Source organism: Rana temporaria, chromosome 3, assembly GCF_905171775.1.
Source record: "Rana temporaria chromosome 3, aRanTem1.1, whole genome shotgun sequence".
In the NCBI taxonomy this organism is placed as follows: Eukaryota; Metazoa; Chordata; class Amphibia; order Anura; family Ranidae; genus Rana; species Rana temporaria.
In genome coordinates this window covers 171710298-171733522 of record NC_053491.1, presented here as the reverse complement: position 1 = coordinate 171733522, position 23225 = coordinate 171710298, and the positions used below count along the sequence as shown (strand labels likewise).

The 23225-nt window shown below is 47.2% G+C and overlaps 1 protein-coding gene across 1 annotated transcript in view; it reads left to right on the top strand.

Moving 5' to 3' along the window:
* The window catches only part of ZNF277 (zinc finger protein 277), a 101536-nt gene that overhangs the window by 53802 nt on the left and 24509 nt on the right, over positions 1 to 23225 (top strand). Inside the window, exon 6 of the mRNA XM_040343813.1 lies at positions 21672 to 21782. Within this exon, the coding sequence (XP_040199747.1) occupies positions 21672 to 21782 (111 nt within the window). The remainder of the gene's footprint in view (positions 1 to 21671; positions 21783 to 23225) is intronic.

The window sequence follows — 23225 nt, the reverse complement described above, 5'->3', positions numbered from 1 at the left end:
GGTTTAGCCTAGGAATAGGCTGGTTTTCTTTTCCATCTCATAGTCTTTTCTTTGGCAATACTACTCAGGGGGATAGAATGTTTTTTCTTGCCTAGATTGAAAAAAAAAAAAAAAAAAAAAGAAAAAAAAAAAAAAAAAAAAAAAAAAAGAAAAAAAAAAAAAAAAAAAAAAAAAGAAAAGTTTTTCTTTGAAAAAAAAAAAAAAAAGAAAGAAGGTGTCATCTAGGGTAGAGGAAACATTTTTTATTCCCCAAACAGGTGTTTGGGCATTTAACTATTATAAGTCCCAGGTACCAATAAGTAGCAGGTGTACCTCGGTATTGTACCATGGCATCAAGAGCAGAGGGTACAAAAGGTGGGGATTCCCCCGCAGAATCTGAGGTCTCGGATAGAGCTATGCCGCTGCTTTCCCCACAGGGAGCCTTTGGGCCATCGGGGTCTGGGGCTAGAGCTGACGCGAGTCAACCCAACCCTAAGGTGGTCACGGAGGAGGTGTTACTCGCCTCTTTAAATGAGATGCGGAGAAGCATGGGAGAAATGATAGCCGCAGCCATGCGGGGTAGTAAGCGGAATAGATCTCCGTCACCCGTGCGCGGACCCTCGGAAGAGGAGGTCCTTTCCTCTGGGGAATTGGACCTCTTGGACAGAGACCAGGTAGGTTCAGGGATCGAAGATCCGGATACAGAGGAGTCTGGGGCAGTCTCCCTGAGGGAGAGCTGGTGGATTCAGGGCTTGACGGACTTGGTCCATAAGGCATTCAACCTACCTGTACCAGATCTCCAGGTATCCACGGTTTCAGCTTTGGGCTCACTGAGGGCGCCTCAAAGCAGTGCTGTGTTTCCGATCCATCCTCTATTGGAGGAAGTCTTGTTCCAAGAGTGGAACAAACCAGACAAGGTTTTCTTTCCACCTAAGAAATTTTCTGTCTTATATCCTATGGAAGAAAAGTTTTCCAAGAGATGGGCTTCTCCTGCAGTAGACGCAGCCATCTCATGTGTTAACAAATCGTTAACATGTCCTGTAGAAAACGTACAGGTTTTCAAAGATCCAGTTGATAGACGCTTGGAAGCCCTACTTAAGAACTCCTTCACTTCTGCAGGGGCAGTAGTACAGCCAGCCGTGGCTGCGATTGGAGTCGCTCAAGCTTTATCGGATCAATTTAAGCAAATGCTTGAACTTATTCCTGCCGGGCAGGCAGAAGAATTTTCGGATGTCCCTAAGGCCATATGTTTTACGGTAGACGCAATCAAGGATTCTATCCAACAAGCGTCACGTTTATCATTATCCCTTATCCATATGAGAAGACTATTATGGTTAAAAAGCTGGGAGGCTGAGCCCCCATGCAAGAAGCTCCTGGCAGGGTTTCCCTTCCATGGAGGACGGCTCTTCGGAGAGGACTTAGATAAATACATTCAGACCATTTCAAGCGGCAAGAGTACTCTCTTGCCAACTAAGAAGAGGGTTCAGGGACCTGCGTTTAAACGACAGTCCTCCCCTGGGCAGGGGCCCTCTAATGCCAAGCAGTATCGACGGCCTCCTGCAAGAACAAACTTCGGCTTCAACAGCAGATCACGAGGACAGGCTGTTAGGGGCAAGAGGCAGTGGTTTCGCAAGCCAGCAAAACCAGCCCCCAAGTCTACCTCATGAAGGGGCGCCCCCACCCACGAAGGTGGGGGGAAGGCTGCGACTCTTTTCGGAGATTTGGGAAGCCAACATTCCCGACGAGTGGGTACGGTCTTCCGTGGCCACAGGCTACAAGCTAGAGTTCCTAAGGTTTCCTCCTCCTCATTTCCAGGAGTCGAGGATTCCAAACGATCTGGAGAAAAGAGCCGCATTAAGGTCGGCTCTAGATCATCTACTTTCCCAGGAAGTAATAGTAGAGGTACCAGTCCTGGAACAGGGGCTGGGTTTCTACTCCAACCTATTCATCATCCTAAAGCCCAATGGAGGTGTCAGGCCAATTTTGGACCTAAAGATGGTAAATGCATACTTAAAGGTCCGCTCATTTCGGATGGAATCCGTGCGGTCAGCAGCTGCCACACTCCAAAAGGACGACTTCATGGCGTCCATAGACATAAAGGATGCCTACCTTCATGTTCCAATTTATCAGCCACATCAAAGATATCTACGCTTTATGGTGGCTTCGCGTCATTTCCAATTCGTGGCGCTTCCCTTCGGGTTGGCTACGGCCCCCCGGGTGTTCACGAAGGTTCTAGCTCCAATCCTAGCCAAGCTAAGGATCCAAGGGGTCACGATCCTAGCATACCTGGACGACCTCCTAGTCATAGACCACTCATCTCCCGGCTTGGAACGAGCAGTGGCCCTCACGGTCCAATACCTCGAGAGGTTCGGCTGGGTCCTAAATCAAGAAAAGTCAACATTCCAGCCCACAAGGCAGTTGGAATATCTCGGCATGAGATTAGACACGGAACAACAAGGGGTGTTCCTACCTCTGAGGAAGGTCAAAGCCATCAAGGAATTAATCCTACTGGTTCTAAGCAAGAAAAAACCGACTATTCGCCTATGTATGAGATTACTAGGCAAGATGGTGGCTACTTTCGAGGCGGTGCCATACGCCCAGAGCCACACTCGCATCCTGCAGGCAGCCATCCTGTCAGCATGGAGCAGAAGGCCACAGGCCTTGGATATCCCGTTGCCTCTCTCATCAAGAGTCCGGCAAAGTCTGTGTTGGTGGTTAGACCCTCAGAATCTACTGAAGGGAAAATCTTTCAGCCCAGTGGCTTGGAAGATAGTGACCACAGACGCCAGCCTGACGGGCTGGGGAGCGATTGTGGATGGTTCCACTCGCCAAGGTATTTGGGCAAAGCCAGAGAAGCTTTTACCCATCAACATCTTGGAGCTCAGAGCTGTTCGACTAGCCCTCAGGGCTTGGACGTCGAAATTGCAGGGGCTCCCGGTGAGAATTCAATCAGACAATGCCACGGCAGTGGCATACATAAATCACCAAGGGGGGACCAGGAGTCAGGCCGCTCAGAGAGAAGTGAGCTTGATTCTCTTATGGGCAGAGGCTCATGTGCCCTGCATATCGGCAGTATTCATTCCCGGAGTGGACAACTTTCAGGCGGACTTCTTAAGCCGCCAGACTCTATGGCCGGGGGAATGGTCTCTGCATCCACAAGTCTTTCAAGCACTCTGCCAAAGATGGGGAGTGCCGGACGTGGATATCATGGCATCGAGACTCAACAAGAAGCTAGACAGGTTCATGTCCCGCTCAAGGGATCCGATGGCCTGCGGAACCGATGCTCTGGTTTGCCCTTGGCATCAGTTCAAGCTTCTTTATGCGTTTCCCCCGCTCCAGTTACTACCCCGCCTGCTGCGCAGGATCCGGGTGGAGCACATACCAGTTATCCTGGTAGCTCCAGCATGGCCCAGAAGGGCTTGGTACTCACTAATCCTAAGGATGGTAGTGGGAAACCCTTGGACTCTGCCTCTAAGGCCAGACCTGCTATCGCAAGGTCCGATCCTCCACCCTGCCTTACGGCATCTAAATTTGACGGCCTGGAAGCTGAATCCTTGATTCTCAGGGGTAGAGGTCTGTCTCAGAAGGTAATCTCTACCCTAATCAGAGCCAGGAAACCGGTCTCTAGGGTGATTTATCACAGGGTCTGGAAGGCCTATATAGGCTGGTGCGAGTCCAAGCTATGGGTTCCTCGCAAGTTCACCATAGATAGAGTTTTAAGTTTTCTCCAGCTAGGAGTGGATAAAGGATTGGCATTAAGCACAATCAAAGGACAGATTTCTGCCCTGTCAGTGTGGTTTCAGCGGCCACTGGCCACCCACTCGCTGGTTAAGACCTTCCTTCAAGGGGTCTTACGTATTAAACCTCCAGTTAAATCCCCGCTTTGTCCGTGGGATTTAAATCTTGTTCTGTCGAGTTTACAGAAACAACCGTTTGAGCCGTTGGCTGAAGTTCCTTTGGTTCTACTGACAAGGAAGTTGGTGTTTTTGGTTGCCATAGTTTCCGCAAGAAGAGTTTCGGAACTGGCAGCCTTATCCTGTAAGGAACCATATCTTATATTTCATAAGGACAAGGTCGTTCTCCGCCCTCATCCTTCCTTCTTACCGAAGGTCATATCCAGTTTTCATTGAACCAGGATTTGGTATTACCATCCTTCTTCCCTAAACCTACTTCCAGAAAGGAAGGGTTGCTGCATACCTTGGATATTGTCAGGGCCATGAAGGCCTATCTTAAAGCTACAGAGAAGATCCGGAAAACAGATGTCCTGTTTATTCTACCGGATGGGCCCAAGAAGGGGCAGGCAGCTGCAAAGTCCACCATTTCTAGGTGGATTAAGCAATTGATCACTCAGGCCTACGGCTTGAAAGGGTTGCCTCCTCCAGTATCATTAAGGGCTCATTCTACTAGAGCCATGGGCGCCTCCTGGGCAGCGCACCACCAGATCTCTATGGCTCAAGTTTGCAAGGCGGCAACCTGGTCTTCTGTCCACACATTTACAAAATTCTACAAGTTGGACGTAAGAAGGAATACTGATACTGCCTTCGGGCAGGCAGTGCTGCAGGCTGCAGTTTGAGACCCTCGGATTCCGGGGGCTCCTCTTTTTTTGAGTTAAATTTAAAATTTAAGATTATTTTTCTCAAATAAGTTGGATTTATTATGATTTGAGTATATCTCTAAATTAAATCCTTTTGTCTTGGAGATGTTCTCCCTCCCCTCATTGTAAGCATTGCTTTGGGACATCCCATATAGTAATGAATGCCGCTCTGTGTCCCGTGATGTAACGATAAAGAAAAAGAGATTTTTAATACAGCTTACCTGTAAAATCTTTTTCTTGGAGTACATCACGGGACACAGAGCTCCCACCCCTCTTTTGAGGACCATTTTGGGAGGCATACTGCTTGCTACAAAACTGAGGTACTCCTCCTATGGGAGGGGGTTATATAGGGAGGGGCATTTCCTGTTTGAAGATTGCCAGTGTCTACACCTGAAGGTACTCCATATAACCCATATAGTAATGAATGCCGCTCTGTGTCCCGTGATGTACTCCAAGAAAAAGATTTTACAGGTAAGCTGTATTAAAAATCTCTTTTTTACCACTCCCGTCAAAGGAAAACTTGTAGACTTACACTTCCCACACCAAAAAAAAAAATGGGGCCACAACACTGCCATCTGCAAACATTTGCATTCAGAATTGTTTTGTTTTATGTTTTTTGTTGTTATTTTTTTTAACATTAAGCACTGTTTTTAATGATTTATGTTCTCCGCATGAGGAATTGTTTTTCACTATCAACACTTTTTAATATGTAAAACTGCTTTAGAGTTGGCAGGCTCAAACTAAATAAAACTGAAAAAACAAAATAGTGAAAATTCTTTACAATCAATTATTTTGTTTACCCCTTGAGACTTGAGCACATGGAATCTTTTGAAAATGACTTTAGGCTAAATTCACAAAGCTTTAAACAAAGATAAGGGTCTTTCTTCTCAGCTATTTTACTGTAATTTTGACTTTCCTGCTGCAAACACAATTTGTCTAGATTTTTGTACAGCATGGTAAAGCAGGAAAAGCAGAGAATGAACTTATTAGAATAAGACGTGTGCTTTATTCATCAGTTTCATGATTTTTTTTATTGTACCAAAGGGTGTTTCTTTATCGTACATCACGGGACACAGAGAAGCATAGTAATTACTATGTGGGTTATAGAGAGTACCTTCAGGTGTGGACACTGGCACGCCCTTAAGGCAAGAAGTTCCCTCCCCTATATAACCCCTCCCATACCGGGAGTACCTCAGTTTTTTGCCAGTGTCTAAGGTGTTGGTCACGAGTGAACATGTGCTCCAAGGAGCTCCACTGGAGGGATCCATATTGGATGTAAAAAGCCTCCATGAAATCCGGATCCGTCCAAAGTGCTTCTGAGCCAAAGTGGACGGTACCCGGGCCCCGGTTAAGAAGAACGGGGTTTGGCCTGTAATGCTTCTCTTTGAGAGCTGGATCCTGGTTATTCAGTACTTTGGTCAATTTCCTAATACCAAAAGTCTACTGACAGGGTGCGATATGGGTCCAGGGGTGTGGTGTTCCTGTCCATGGACCCCGGTCCCTGAAGGTCTATAGACGCTGCTCTCCGTGATGGGTGAAGATTGGACTGTCTGTTTATGCAGAGTCCTGCAGCGTTGGATCAGGTAAGTGAAGGTGCTTCAGGACTTGGTCCTAGGAGTAACCTTCCTTTATTTGAGCCATTATGTTTGCCTAAAGCTATCTGTCTGTGCTTCTCTATATGGTCCTGTGTGTTGTGGGGAGGAGGGGTATCTCTAGTCAGGTAGTTAGCCCCTCCTGTGCAGGTTAAAAGCAGAAAAAAGTTGTCCAAAATGTTTGGCTTACCTGGTCCTCACATGGAGCTGTGGTGTTCCATCCTCATGCATGAGCGCGTAGCGTCATGCGCACGCGCGGGCGAAAATGAACTTTTTTGTACGCTGCTTCGGTGCGCACGAATGTGCGCGGCGTGATCCGTGTGACGACATGTACGCGCGTGTGCGCGTAGCCTCGTGGTGCACGCCTAGACAGCGGCGTGCGCATGCGCGCAGGGGGTCTATCTCAGCTGTTCTCTATGAGACTTGAGATTACAGGACAGAGCAGGTCAGGTGATTACACCTAGTCCTTATATGCTCCAGTCCACCTAACTGGTTCTGGCTGACGGTGGACACAGAGATCTTGTGCACATACTTTCAGTATTTGGTACTGGTGGTGGACAGTGACATCTGCTTAAGGCGCATAGTGGGCTCTGCACCTTGCCAACCATCAAATAGCAGCGTCAGTGCTGGTCTATAGGTTCGCAAGTAGTTGCAACTATTGTGAGTACCTCAGCTTTATCATGGCTAAAGGCTCAGGGACTAGAAGCAAAAAAGCAAAGGGATTGCCATCTGGCTCAGAGGATCTCGGGCATGCTCCTGCGGCTGCTTCCTCTCCTGATAAATTGAAGGAGGCCCAGGGTGAACCATCAGGGCTGTCAGATGCCTGTTCTGCCCTTGTCCCACCTGCTCCAGTTTTTGTGACACAGGAGGCTCTGGCCTCAGCTATGGGGGGTCTGGAGCAGAGATTAGCGACCTTGATTGCATCCTCTCTCTCAAGGGAAAAACGCACAAGGTCCCCCTCTCCCTCTGAGGAGTCCCTCGATTTGGGGCATGCATCCTCAGAAGAGGTTGATTTACCCTCTGGAGATCTGGCAGAAGGTCAGCTGGAAGTAGTGGACTCTGAGGATTCCACTTTGGGAGAACCCTTTTCGGCGTCGCAATCCGAAAAATTGTTGGTCCAGTCCCTCACTGAGATGGTCCGTTTGGCCTTCAAGTTGCCACTTTCAGAGCCAGCTTCAAGTGCAGTCTCATCTTTAGGCTCCTTAAAAGCTCCTCAAGCTAATTATTCCTTCCCGGTTCACCCCCTGCTGGAAGGGCTTATCTACAAGGATTGGGAACATCCAGATAGATATTTTCTTCCTCCTAAGAAGTTTTCGGTTTTATACCCCATGGAGGAGCAATTCACTAAAAAATGGGGCATCCCCAAGGTTGACGCAGCTGTGTCCTGCGTAAACAAATCTTTGACCTGTCCAGTAGACAACGTTCTGGTATTCAAAGATCCGACAGACAAGAGATTAGAGACTTTATTAAAAACCTCTTTTGCTTCGGCGAGAGGAATAACCCAGCCTGCAATTGCGGCTATTGGGATTTGCCAGGCCTTGAAAGACCAGTTTAAAGGGGTCTTAAAGGAATTGCCGGCACAACAGGCCCAGAATTTGGCTGAGTTTCCCAGAGCATTATGTTTTGCCATAGATGCTATTAAGGACTCCATTCAGCAGTCCTCACGTCTCACTCTCTCGCTAGTTCATATGCGCAGGTTACTCTGGCTGAAGAACTGGTCTGCTGAAGCCCAGTGTAAAAAATTACTGGCGGGGTTTCCCTTTCATGGAGAGCGTTTGTTTGGGGAAGATCTGGATGCTTATATTCAGAAAATTTCCAGTGGCAAAAGTACACTGTTGCCAGTAAAGAAAAGGTTTAGGGGTCCCCCCTCCTTTAAGAGATCCTCCTCTCCTATCCCTAGTACTTCCGGTACCAGGCAGTTCCGACGGCCTCCTGGACGATTCAATGCAGGTGGGAAGCCACAGGGCCAGCCTCAGGCTTCCAAAAAACCTTGGAACCGTAGGCCACAGGCCAAGCCAGCATCTAAGTCAGCATTATGAAGGTTCTCCCCCACTCAGCCGGGTGGGGGGGAAGGCTTCAGCTGTTTGCGGAGGCTTGGCTAGACAGGATCCAAGACAGGTGGGTCCTCTCTACGGTCTCCGGGGGCTACAAGCTGGAGTTGAGCGAATTTCCTCCACCGCGCTTCTTAACCTCGAACGTCCCAAAGGACCTCGGCAAAAGAAGGTCCTTAGCATTGGCCTTAGATCATCTGTTATCCCAAGGGGTAATCGGAGAACTGCCAGTGGAAGAACAAGGTTTGGGGTTTTATTCCAATCTCTTCACCGTCCCCAAACCAAACGGGGATGTAAGACCCATCCTGGACCTCAAGGCCTTAAACAAGTTCCTAAAGGTCCAATCATTCCGGATGGAATCGATCAGGTCAGTGGTGGCCTCCCTGCAAGGAGGGGAACTACTAGCGTCCATCGATATAAAGGACGCATACTTGCACGTTCCTATCTTTCTCGACCATCAGAAGCTGCTTCGCTTCGCGGTAAATCAGCGCCACTTCCAGTTCGTGGCCTTACCTTTTGGTCTGGCCACCGCTCCTCGTGTTTTCACGAAAGTATTGGCTCCACTGTTAGCCTATCTAAGGTCTCAAGGCATATCCATAGTAGCCTATCTAGACGACCTATTGGTGGTAGACCGGTCAGTGGCCGATCTAAACTCAGCGGTACACAGAACTGTAAAATTTCCGGAATCCATGGGTTGGGTTCTCAACCTGGACAAGTCAGCCTTAATGCCTGTGCAAAGGCTCGAATATTTGGGTCTACTCATAGACACAAAGCTAAAAAGGGTCTTCCTGCCCCAAAGGAAGTTCGAGGCTTTAAGAGAACTAGTTCAACTAGTCAAAGCAAAGCGTCAGCCTCCCATTCGCCTCTGTATGAGGTTACTGGGAAAGATGGTAGCCTCGTTCGAGGCCGTCCCATTTGCGCAGTTCCACTCAAGGGAGCTTCAACATGCCATTCTGTCCGCTTGGAACAAAAAGGTTCAAGCCTTGGATCTCCCTATGTCTCTCTCCCAGTCAGTCCGGCAGAGCCTTTGTTGGTGGCTGGTTCCCCGGAACCTGCTAAAGGGGAAGTCCTTTGTTCCCGTGACATGGCAGGTTGTAACCACGGACGCCAGTCTGCTAGGCTGGGGTGCAGTCCTGGGAGGTTTGTCTCTCCAGGGGAAATGGTCAGCCTCCGAGAGGTCTCTACCCATAAATCTGCTGGAAATTCGAGCAGTCTATCTAGCCCTGTCAGCTTGGTCAGACAGGTTGAAGGGTCTTCCGGTCAGGGTTCAATCAGACAATGTCACTGCCGTGGCATACATAAGTCACCAGGGGGGCACAAGAAGTCGTGCAGCCCAAAGAGAGGTGAATCGAATCCTGACCTGGGCAGAAAAATATGTCCCATGCATATCTGCAGTGTTCATTCCGGGAATAGACAATTGGCGAGCAGACTACCTAAGCCGCCAACAGGTGCTTCCAGGGGAATGGACTCTTCACCCCGACATCTTCCAGAGCATTTGTCAGAGGTGGGGAACACCAGATGTCGATCTCTTTGCATCGAGGTTCAATGCAAGGGTGGGCAACTTTCTGTCCCGGACAAGGGATCCACTTGCTTACGGCACGGATGCACTGGTGTTCCCATGGGACCAGTTCTCGCTAATGTATGCGTTTCCTCCGCTGCAATTATTACCCCGTCTTCTTCGCAGGGTAAAGTCGGAAGGAAGACCAGTGATTCTGGTGGCTCCAGCGTGGCCCAGAAGGGCCTGGTTCGCGGACATTGTAAGGATGTCCGTGGGGCAACCGTGGTCCCTTCCGCCGGACCTATTGTCCCAGGGGCCTATATTCCATCCTTCCTTACCGTCTCTCAATTTGACGGTCTGGCTATTGAGTCCCATATCTTAAAGAAAAGGGGTCTCTCTAATGCGGTGGCATCTACTTTGATTAATGCCAGAAAACCGGCATCCAGACTTATCTATTACCGAGTTTGGAAATCTTATGTGGCCTGGTGCGAGACCAGGGGTTGGCATCCCCGGAGGTATCTCATTGGCAGAATTCTGGAGTTTCTGCAGTTAGGGGCAGACATGAAGTTGGCCCTAAGCACCATTAAGGGCCAGATCTCGGCCTTATCGATTTTTTTCCAAAGGCCACTAGCTACACATTCCCTGATCAAAACCTTTTTGCAAGGTGTGATCCGGCTGAGTCCACCAGTCAAGATTCCCTTGTGTCCATGGGATCTGAATCTGGTCCTTTCTGTCTTACAGAAACAACCATTTGAGCCCTTGGCTCATATTCCTTTGGTCCTTCTGACCAGGAAGGTGATATTTTTGGTAGCCATAACCTCCGCTAGGAGGGTTTCGGAGTTGGCGGCATTATCTTGTAAGGAACCGTACCTTATATTCCATAAGGATAGAGTGGTCCTACGGCCCCACCCGGCTTTCCTACCTAAAGTTGTTTCAAAATTTCATTTGAATCAGGATCTTGTTCTCCCGTCTTTTTTTCTCAGAACCTAGTTCTGCAAGGGAGAAGTCTTTGCATACGCTAGATGTATTAAGAGCAGTTAAGATCTATCTTAAGGCTACTGCTCAGGTCCGGAAAACTGATACATTGTTTATCCTGCCAGAAGGTCCCAGATGTGGGCAGGCAGCGTCGAAGTCCACTATCTCCAAATGGATTCGGCAGGTCATTACTCAAGCCTATGGCTTGAGGGGAAAGGTTCCCCCGTTTTAAGGTTAAAGCACATTCCACTAGAGCGGTGGGTACTTCCTGGGCAGTGCATCATCAAGCCTCCATGGCTCAAGTCTGCAAGGCCGCGACATGGTCGTCTGTCCATACTTTCACTAAATGTTATCAATTGGACATAAGAAAGAATGAGGAGAGCGCCTTTGGGCGCAGTGTGCTGCAGGCTGCAGTTTGATTCCTCATGTCTGATGGCGCCCGGCTTATTTCTTGGGGTCTCCCTCCCCTCATAGCATTGCTTTAGGACGTCCCACATAGTAATTACTATGCTTCTCTGTGTCCCGTGATGTACGATAAAGAAAATAGGATTTTTATAACAGCTTACCTGTAAAATCCTTTTCTTGAAGTACATCACGGGACACAGAGCACCCGCCCCTCTTTTTTGGGGTATTTGGGACACTTATTGCTTGCTACAAAACTGAGGTACTCCCGGTATGGGAGGGGTTATATAGGGGAGGGAACTTCTTGCCTTAAGGGCGTGCCAGTGTCCACACCTGAAGGTACTCTCTATAACCCACATAGTAATTACTATGCTTCTCTGTGTCCCGTGATGTACTTCAAGAAAAGGATTTTACAGGTAAGCTGTTATAAAAATCCTATTTTTCCTGCAGTTGGGGCCAGTTCACGCCACATGCAGTCCATTGTGTTGTTTCTTTTCTGCATCAAAAGCGCATAGAAAGTAGGTTATATTGTTTTCCATTGAATAGTTCACACCAGTGCTTGCAGTTCCAGTGCATTCCAGTTCCAGAAAACAAAGTAGAATATGCTGCATTTTTCCTGTACTGGAACGCTGTAACAAGCATAAACGCTTTGGAATGCACCAAATCGCACTGTAACACACTTATTCTTATTTAAGGTTAAGAAAAAAAAGAGGGGGGAAAACTGCATCAAAACGCACCAGAAACGCATCAAAAAACGTGCATGCAGGAAAGCATCTGGAACACATCCGGACTGCGTTTCTGTGGTGTGAACTGGCCCTTAAAGAAAATCTATCATAATAGAACTATACGAGCTACCAATATTGGTCTTCTTTTTTGCTAGTTGCCTGGCTGTATCTTAACTTAATACTATGCGCCAAAGACCTAAAACGTGCATGATGTTAATGAGTGTTCGAGAAATGTCAGTATCCCTTTTATCGCTATGCTCTTTTTAGGTTGGTTATTAGAAAGGCACTGAAGCCAACACATCAGCATGACAGGGGAACGAACATTCTTGGAGGTCATATCCCATATTTCTGTCCCAGCAGATTGACACTTCACTGTTTACTGTGCTTATATTTGTATCAAAGAGTAAGGCCCCTTTCACACTGGGCAGGGGAGGTGCGGTGGCGGTTTAGCGGTGCGATTTTTTTTATTTTTTTGCCGCTATACCGTCGTATTTACAGCGATATTCAGCCACTAGCGGTGCGGTTTTAACCCCCGCTAGCGGCCAAAATAGAGTATTACCGCGGTTTCCCTTTGATTTCAATGGGAAGGAGCGGCATAGGAGTGGTAAACACCCCGCTCCTATACCGCTCCAAAGATGCTGCTTGCAGGAGATTTTCTTTTTTCCTCCTGCCAGCGCATCGCCTCAGTGTGAAAGCCCTCGGCTGGGCAGGATTATTTCAGGCGTTATTTATGCGCTTTTTTAGCGCTAAAACGCCTGAAATACGCCTTAGTGTGAAAGGGGCCTAAATGTCTAAGGTGGATGCTGGTGTTAATTCTGACAGAATATACTGGTGTTTTGAATGTCGTCATGTGCACCATGATGATCTCTACAAGTCTAGCTAGTTGCTCACATACAGTTGCAATAAAAAGTATGTGAACCCATTTGGAATGATATGGATTTCTGCACAAATTGGTCATAAAATGTGATCTGATCTTTATCTAAGTCACAACAATAGACAATCACAGTCTGCTTAAACTAATAACACACAAAAAATTTAATGTTACCATATTTTTTTTAAACACACCATGTAAACATTCATAGTGCAGGTGTATGAACCCCTAGACTAATGACATCTCCAAGAGCTAATTGGACTCCTGTTGGCTGACACCTCACTCAATCAATGAGATGAGATGAGAGGTGTTGGTTACAGCTGCTCTGCCCTATAAAAAATACACACCAGTTCTGGGTTTGCTTTTCTTAAGGAGCATTGCCTGATGTGAATGATGCCTCACACAAAAGACCTCTCAGAAGACCTACTATTAAGAATTGTTCACTTTCATAAAGCTGGAAAGGGTTATAAAAGTATCTCCAAAAGCCTTGCTGTTCATCAGTCCACGGTAAGACAAATTGTCTATAAATGGAGAAAGTTCAGCACTGCTGTTACTCTCCCTAGGAGTGGCTGTCCTGTAAAGATGACTGCAAGAGCACAGCACAGACTGCTCAATGAGGTGAAGAAGAATCCTAGAGTGTCAGCTAAAGACTTACAAAAGTCTCTGGCATATGCTAACATCCCTGTTAGGGAATCTACGATACGTAAAACACTAAACAAGAATGGATTTCACGGGAGGATACCACAAAGGAAGCCACTGCTGTCCAAAAAAAACATTGCTACAAGTTTACAGTTTGCACAAGAGCACCTGGATGTTCCACAGCAGTACTGGCAAAATATTCTGTGGACAGATGAAACCAAAGTTGAGTTGTTTGGAAGAAGCACACAACACTTTGTGTGGAGAAAAAGAGGCACAGCACACCAACATCAAAACCTCATCCCTACTGTGAAGTATGGTGGTGGGGGCATCGTGGTTTGGGGCTGCTTTGCTGCGTCAGGGCCTGGACAGATTGTTCTCATCAAAGGAAAAATTAATTCCCAAGTTTATCAGGACACTTTGCAGGAGAACTTAAGGCCATCTGTCCACCAGCTGAAGCTCAACAGAAGATGAGCGTTGCAACAAGACAACGACCCAAAGCATAAACGTATATCAACAACAGAATGGCTTAAATAGAAGAAAATACCTCAACCCGATTGAGATGCTGTGGCATGACCTCAAGAAAGCGATTCACACCAGACATCCCAAGAATATTGCTGAACTGAAACAGTTCTGTAATGAGGAATAGTCAAGAATTACTCCTGACCATTGTGCACGTCTGATCTGCAACTACAGGAAATGTTTGGTTGAAGTTATTGCTGCCAAAGGAGGTTCAAAAAGTTATTAAATCCAAGGGTTCACATACTTTTTACACCTGCACTGTGAATGTTTACATGGTGTGTTCAATAAAAACATGGTAACATTTAATTATGTGTGTTGTACAGGACGCCATGGCTGGGTCCTGGAAGGACGTTATATTTCCCCTCTGTTTGGACTGTGGTGCCTTTAAGGGAATGGAAAGGGTTAACGCACCTGTGTAAGGAAGTAGTTTAAAGCAGACAGGAAGTGCAGGTGAGAGTGAAGGAGTGTAGGAGAGTCCAATGCATGGTGAATGGTGGACAAGGAAAGCTGTGGAAGCTATGAAAAGCTATGAAAAGCTGTGAAAGGACTTGGCAGTGTCCTGCCTAAAAACCTACTACTGAAGGACTTACCTGGAAGGACTGTTTAACTGCGATAGCAGTTCTGAGCTGTACAAGTCGGTGAGACTGTTATTTCTTTTGTTTTTGCTGCTGCTAAGCCATTTAAGTTTAATAAACCATAGTTTTGATTTAAGAAGCCTGTGTCCTGCGATCAAGCTGGTCCCCCAAACATTACACTGGTGCTCGAATGCGGGCAGGACTGAATAACAGGCATAAGAAGAGGGAAAAAAAAAAAAACGTTTTTTTTTTCTGTTGCATTGGACTTTATATTGAACTAACATTTAAAGGGACAGTACATTGAATTTATGTCCTGGATTAAAGCTGCACAAACATTGAAAGTTGAAGCAATGGAGGAGCTAATTAAACAGCTGACCCTGGCTAACATACAAGCGCAAACTTACCACAAAGAGGCGCTGGCTCTGCAGCAAGAAAATACTCGCCTGTTGGTGGCCCAGTTAGCAGCCCAGCAAGCAGCCCAGCAAGGGGTTATGCAGGCTCAGGTGACTGCCTTAAAGGAAGCGGTGCAACAGCTGTCTCAGGTTCAGGAGCCAGCGGCTGTTGCCCCTGGCAACCAGGTGACTGTGAGGGCAAGCCATTTTCTACAGAAGTTGTCCCTGAGCGATGATGTAGAGGCATTTCTTGCTACGTTTGAGAGGACAGCGGAGAGAGAAGGATGGTCTCAGGACCAATGGGCCGGCCTCATTGCTCCTTTTCTCACTGGAGATCCTCAAAAAGCCTACTTTGACCTGCCACCAGATGATGCTAAAGACTATCAAAAGCTAAAGGCAGAAATTCTGGCTCGTCTGGGGGTGACTACGGCCGTTCGGGCCCAACGTGTACACCAATGGAAATATCGTCCAGATCGGCCACCCCGGTCTCAAATGCATGACCTGGTGCAACTAGTAAAAAAATGGCTGCAGCCTGAGGTGTTGTCTGGCCCTCAAATTGTGGAGCGGGTCGTGCTGGACCGATACCTGAGGTCCCTGCCAGATGACCTCCAACGGTGGGTCAGCCATGGAGACCCCAAAACAGCAAACCTCCTTGTTGAGATGGTGGAACGATATACAGTGGTGGAGGACCTGCTCGGACCTACCAAGCGCATAGGGCCTAGTCTGCCACGGCCTGTTCGACCAACTGCTGCCCTTCGAAAGGATGTTCCAAGGAGCCCTGGGACAAACACCCCGGAAGGCCAAGAGACACTCCCGGTACCTTCGCAGCGTTCTGTTCCTGTTCGGAGAGGAGGGGATGTACAATGTTGGCGATGTCATTCCTGGGGTCATACCCGGGCACACTGCCCACTGCAAGAGGAGCCCATGGAATGCGGGGTTCTTCGGAGGGGGTCTTTTTGTGCCCACAAAGTGTGCACCACACACCTCGACCTGGATGAGGAAAAGTTTGAGTGTGAAGTCCAAGTGAACCACCTCCCTGCCCGGGCTTTGTTGGACTCTGGAAGCATGGTAACCCTGGTTCATCCTAGAGTGATTGGGAAGATCGGTCCGGTAAGAAAAACTTTACGGGTGGTATGCATTCACGGGGACACTAGAGAGTACCCGCTCATCACGTTGTCTATCTCCTCAGCATGTGGCACTGTTACTCAAGAGGTGGGGGTGATAAAGAACTTGGTGCATGATGTTATAATAGGACGAGACTGTCCATTGTTTACAAAACTGTGGGAACAAGGAGAACAGTTCAGAGACTGGGGAGAAACTAGCCCCCCTGTTCCTGCTGCTGAGAGGGATAACCCTGAACTGCCAAACGTTCATGTGGACCCAGATGGGGAAAATGCTAATGATTGGGTTAATGGTGATGAAAGTAGTGTTGATACTATTGAGGATGTCAAGATATGTGGTCCACAGACCTACCAAAACACTAAGGGGGAGGAGCCTTTCCCACTTCAGGTAATGCTGGGGGAAGAGGATGAGGAAGTGGCCTCTACCCCTGCGCTGCCGGATTTGGGTGTTCCCCATGGGGCATTTGGGACTGCTCAGATGCAGGACCCCACTTTGGCCCATGCACGGGAACAAGTGGTAGTAGTAAATGGGGTTCCCCAAGAGCCAGGTGCGAATGAGAGGTGGCCACACTTTGCAATATATAATGAATTGCTGTATCGGGTTACCAAGGAGAGAGAAAATGTGGTAGAGCAATTGTTGGTACCCCAACAATATAGACGAAAGGTTCTGGACCTGGCCCATAACGATGTGTTAGGGGGACACCTGGGAGTTGAAAAAACGGAGGCACGGATCACCGACCGGTTTTACTGGCCAGGTCTGAAAGCAGAGGTAAAGAGATACTGTGCCTCTTGTCCGACCTGTCAGTTGACCGCTCCAGTGACTCATTTTCGGAGCCCTTTGGTCCCTCTGCCCATAATTGAGGTCCCATTCGAGAGGATAGCCATGGATATAGTGGGTCCCTTGGTAAAGTCAGCTCGAGGTCACTCCTACATATTGGTGATTCTTGACTATGCCACCCGATATCCTGAGGCGCTACCCCTGCGGAATACCTCCTCAAAGGCCATTGCCCGGGAATTATTCCAGATGTTTACACGGACTGGTTTCCCCAAGGAAATACTCACAGACCAGGGTACCCCGTTTATGTCAAGGGTTATGGCCGATGTGTGTAAGCTGTTCCGGATTAAACAGCTACGCACATCGGTCTACCATCCCCAAACGGACGGGTTGGTGGAACGCTTTAATAAGACCCTTAAATCTATGCTCAAGAAAGTGGTACAAAGGGATGGGAAAGATTGGGACTGCCTGTTACCAGCTCTCCTGTTTGCTATCCGGGAAGTGCCCCAGGCCTCCACGGGTTTTTCGCCCTTTGAGTTGGTATATGGGCGGAGACCTCGCGGACTTCTTGACGTGGTTAAAGAGGAGTGGGAAAGTGAACCTGTTCAGCATAAGAGTGTCCTGGAATATGTCTCCCAAATGCAGGAAAGGATCCAAACCGTGATGCCGCTAGTCAAAGAGCATTTGCAAAAAAGCCCAGGAGGCTCAACGACGGGTCTATAACAGGGCTGCTAAAATAAGGCACTTCCAAGTGGGGGATCGAGTAGCGGTGCTAATTCCCACTGTGGAAAGTAAGTTCTTAGCCAGGTGGCAAGGACCCTTTGAAGTTGTGGAAAAAGTGGGAGAGGTCAATTATAGAGTCCACCAGCCAGGCAAGAGGAAACCGTATCAGATATATCATGTCAACTTGTTAAAGCCCTGGACAGACAGGGAACCGGTGACCTCCCTGGCTAGTGCAAGGCTTGAGCCACAGGTTGGGGTGGAGAGTGTCCAAGTAGCAAATACCCTATCTAAATACCAAAGTCAGCAGGCAAAGGAGTTCTTGCAGAGAAATAAAGAGAAGTTTTCAGACTTGCCGGGGCTAACTAGTATCATAGAGCATGATATTATCACGGAACCTGGAGTCAAAGTTTTTGTCAGGCCCTACCGCATCCCAGAGGCTCAAAGGAAGGCCGTTTCAGAGGAAGTAAAGAAGATGCTGGACCTGGAGATCATTGAGGAATCGCAGAGTGAGTGGTCGAGCCCGATTGTGTTGGTACCAAAGCCCAACGGGACTCTGCGATTCTGCAATGATTTCCGGAAGCTTAATGAAGTTTCACGGTTTGATGCCTACCCCATGCCCCGGGTAGATGAACTTATTGAGAGACTAGGTCCAGCTAGGTATATCACAACATTAGACCTTACCAAGGGGTATTGGCAAATCCCATTAACTAAGGCTGCTAAAAAGAAAACTGCTTTTTCTACTCCAGAGGGGAGTTTTCAGTACAAAAGAATGCCTTTTGGACTGCAAACTGCTCCAGCCACGTTCCAGCGAGCAATGGATAGGATTTTACGACCTCATCGGGAGTATGCCTCAGTGTACTTGGACGACATAGTCATTTTTAGCAGAGACTGGGAGTCACACTTGCCCAAAGTCCAGGCAGTACTGGACTCTCTCTGGAAAGAGGGGTTTACAATAAACCCTGAAAAATGTGCTTTGGGAATGGAGGAGGTGAAATACCTGGGCTATATTGTGGGTAGAGGGGTGGTGAAACCTCAGGTCAGCAAGGTAGAGGCTATAAAGAGTTGGCCCCGCCCCCTCACAAAAAAGCAGGTTCGTGCATTCCTGGGCATGGTGGGATACTACAGGAGGTTCGTACCCAACTTTGCCACATTGGCGGCTCCATTGACCGATCTGACTAAGGGTCGGAAATCGGTCATGGTGGAGTGGAATGCAGACGCTGAGAAGGCTTTTTTGGTACTCAAGTCAGCACTGTGCCAACACCCTGTCTTGATAGCGCCCAATTTTTCAGAAGAGTTTGTTGTCCAAACTGATGCTTCCGATGTAGGATTGGGAGCTGTGTTGTCACAGGTTGTTTGTGGTGAGGAACACCCAGTAGTCTTCCTCAGTAGAAAGTTGACACCAGCGGAGAAAAACTACGCTATTGTTGAAAGAGAGTGTCTGGCCATTAAGTGGGCTCTGGATTCCCTCAGGTATTACCTCTTGGGGAGGAAGTTTAGGCTCATTTCTGATCATGCCCCTTTAACATGGATGAGGCAGGGTAAAGGGACTAATGCCAGGATTACACGTTGGTTCCTGGCGCTCCAAGAATTTAAGTTTGTAGTGGAGCATAGGCCCGGGAGACTGCATCAAAATGCAGATGCCCTCTCCCGAGTCCATTGTTTGAGCTCCACTGTTGCCTCCACCTCCTTGGCGTTGGGGCACAGGGGGGGGGATATGTACAGGACGCCATGGCTGGGTCCTGGAAGGACGTTATATTTCCCCTCTGTTTGGACTGTGGTGCCTTTAAGGGAATGGAAAGGGTTAACGCACCTGTGTAAGGAAGTAGTTTAAAGCAGACAGGAAGTGCAGGTGAGAGTGAAGGAGTGTAGGAGAGTCCAATGCATGGTGAATGGTGGACAAGGAAAGCTGTGGAAGCTATGAAAAGCTATGAAAAGCTGTGAAAGGACTTGGCAGTGTCCTGCCTAAAAACCTACTACTGAAGGACTTACCTGGAAGGACTGTTTAACTGCGATAGCAGTTCTGAGCTGTACAAGTCGGTGAGACTGTTATTTCTTTTGTTTTTGCTGCTGCTAAGCCATTTAAGTTTAATAAACCATAGTTTTGATTTAAGAAGCCTGTGTCCTGCGATCAAGCTGGTCCCCCAAACATTACAGTGTGTTATAAGTTTAAGCAGAATGTGATTGTCTATTGTTGTGGCTTAGATGAAGATCAGATCACATTTTATGACCAATTTGTGCAGAAATCAATATCATTCCAAAAGGGTTCACATACTTTTTAATGCAACTGTATTATTACTTCAGAGTGAAACTAAAGGCACACATACTGACCTTCGTTCCAATAATGTGATACTCGTGGAGTCCCTCGCCATCTTGATTTACTGGCACAGGATGATCTGCACAGCTCGGTGTACATTCTGCAAAGGATTGTGAAGGGGTATGTAAATGTACTTGATTGCAGAAGAAACATTGGTGTTTTACATTTACTAAAGACAAATAGACTGTGCAGTTGCATTCATTTTTCTCAGAGCTAGTGAATGAATGTGGTAAAGCTATACTGACTTCCATCATCCAATCATGTGCAAGCAAGAATGTTTTTTTTTTTTTTCAATGCACTTGATTGGGTATTTTTACAAAGTGAAGCCTCATCACATTCACTAAGCTATAGGGAAAAGGAGTACAACTACACTTGCAAAGTGCACTGGCTGTTTGCTTCTAGAAAGAAAGAACAAAAACGGGGTGTAGTGAGTCTGGGTTTGGGCCTTCCTTTTATATGGTCTCTCCATTCTACCTCCCCAACCTGCTTGCACACAACAGCACAGCCAAAGCCTGGAGGTAGTCAACAGATACTGGGCCCTTGCCTTTGAACACATGGTGGTGGGAACATCATGGGCCCAGGGTTTAATGTGTATGAGGGCTGTTGCAACACTTTTAGTTGTAGCCGTGGCCTAGCTTGCACCGCTTGGGTTTGTTGCAACTCCAGGCTTGTGTAGCTCAATTTTCTGACTGTACATGGACGTGAACAGGACAATGCACCTATGTCCCAAGGACCATCTTTGCACTAGTATCAGTGGAAGTCCTTTCTCTGTTAATCTGGACAGTTTTCATGACAAAATTGACCCAAAAAGACTTGGACATTCTTCAATTCAACTAATTTTTCCCTAAGGTGGTTTCCTCCTTCCACCTTATTCAGGGCACTAACCTGCATTTTGTTTGTCCTTTTCCAAAGCACCCCAAATAGATCCCTCTACATTGTTGGTTTATATGTTTGCTTTAGTGAGTTTATCTCCCGGTCACTGCATTCATCCGAGCCTTAGATTCTCAGTTTGTTCTGCCTATGGGCTCTTGTTCCACCAACTTTAGGTGGATTAGACAGGGTATCACTGAGGCTTATGGCTTGATCAATAGGAATCTTTCTTTCCCTATTAAGGCTCACGCAACTCGGTCAGCTGGTGCCTCTTGGGCTTTTTATCACTTTGCATCTGTTTCTCAGATTTTTAAGGCTGGTCTTCTGTTCACATGCTTCACCAGGTGGATGTACAGGCCACTGCCATTGCTAGCTTCAGCCATAAGATGCTACAAACCACTCTTTTAATTTTGGAACCAGCCTCCCTTGTTTTGAGCTTTCTTTGCTGTGTTGCCAGGTCTGGTGCAAGGAATTTTGTGTCTACTTAGGTGGAAGTGTATTTTGCCGCCGCACTCCCTCCACACACCATCCTCCCGCTACACTCACCATTATGATGGGGGATGGGGTATCTTAACAGTTTGACATGGGGGGGGGGGGGGTCAGCAGGACAGGTGGTGGGGAGCATTGTACATCTTGGAGCCTGCATGACCGTGGGCTCCAACCGCTCCCAGCACACCTGCATCTGCCCTCCTCTGTATCCTTGCAGGCCTGCTCTGATGGGACATACAGACTGCCAATCCTTCCTACTGGTCTCTCCTTGCTCTGCCAGTAGCCTAGTAAGCAGCAGGTAAACTTAAACTTCCATGCTGTGCCCTCTCTCTTACCGGAAGCAGCATAGACGTTTTCTACAGCAAGTGGCTGGGTATAAAGATTTTAAGCCCACCACCCCAGGGCAGCTGCCTATGCTAATGCCAGCCCTGTGTGTGTTGCCCACTCCTTGTATTGTTTAGGGACATCTCTTGGTCAAGATTTAAAAGAGTACTCCAGGAAAAGTTTTTTACAGGAAAGTTAAATATCAATATCTAACACTAAAGTGATGAATTTGTTTTCTTACAGATCTATTCTGTTTAAACACATGAAAGAAGAGCATGCATTCAATATTGGACTACCAGATAATATTGTATATTGCAATGAGTTTCTAGATGTGTTACAGAAGAAATTGGACAAGTAAGTGCCATAGTTGAATGAATCACTATAAATCTGCTTGTTTTAGTTTGTGTTTGTCTATTATAATACTTCAGTCCCTCTATATCACGACTTTGGCTTTTAAATTAAAGGGTCCTTCCATCAGAAAATTGTATTTTAGTATTGGGCTACAGTTACAGCCTATACCTTTAGCTATTTGGTATCATTCATTTTCTATAGTTGCATTAGGGTCATTTCAGCTTCCTTTTTGTCATTATGGGGGCTACATGTCAGTTACCAAAATGGCCAGCAGTGATATATATATATTTTTTTTTATCTAGAACAGATTATTCCCCAGAAAGTGTTAAGCTGCAAAACGCTGGGGGTTAAAGCGGTTGTTAACCACTGCACTTTTTTTTTTTTGCCTTACACGAAAGGCAAAGGCATAATGTGCTTGTATGAATCGCATACTAGCACATTATGTAAAAACTACCTGAAAACGAAGCCTTCCAGCGATGCAATGTCATCGCTGGAAACAATGTTTATCTATACCCGGTCTTCCTTCCGGGTTTGCGCTTCCGGCTCTGTGACTGGCTGGAGCTGTGGTGTCACTCCCGCGCATTCTCGCGGGAACCGCCAGTCATGGCACACTTCTCTGAAGAAACAGCACTGGTGGCCGTTCCTTCAGAGTGCATGCGCCAGTGATGTAACTGGCTGCTAGGACAGTAAATATCTCCTAAACAGGGCATGTTTAGGACATATTTACACTACCTACAGGTAAGCCTTAAAGGGGTTGTAAAGGTAAAAAAAAAATTCACCTTAATGCATCCTATGCATTAAGGTGAAAAAACATCCAACGGTACCAACCACCCCCCCAAACCCCCGTTTTTACTTACCTCACCCCTCGAAAGTCCCGCGCGCGCCCCCGTGATCCTCTTTGGTTCCCAGCCTAGCCGTTGATTGGCTAGGCTGGACGGATTGATAGCAGAGCAGCCATTGGCTTGCACTGCTGTCAATCACATCCAATGACGCAGCACGCCGGGGGGCGGGGCCGAATAATAGTCGGCGGCACAGGAGCGCGCCCGCAAAAACTTTACACCATGCGAGCTCGCTCGCATGAAGGTGGAAAGCTCTTGCGAGGAGGAGCCGAGACAGCCGCCGAGGGACCCCAGAAGACATGGATCGGGGACACTCTGTGCAAAACGAGCTGCACAGTGAAGGTAAGTATAACATGTTTGTTATTTTACAAACATTTTTTTTTTTAACTTTAGTGTTCCTTTAATGTAGGCTTACCTAGAGGTAAAACTTAAAGATAGAAGTTTACTTCCTCTTTAAATATTACTTCACTAAACCAATAAAGCAATTATTTTTATTTAGTATGGGATTACAATGGCACCAAATGCAACCCAACAGTATTAAATTTGAGCAAAAATAATTTATTGCATCTTTATTAGAATAGATAACACCATTTAAAAATCCACTGTA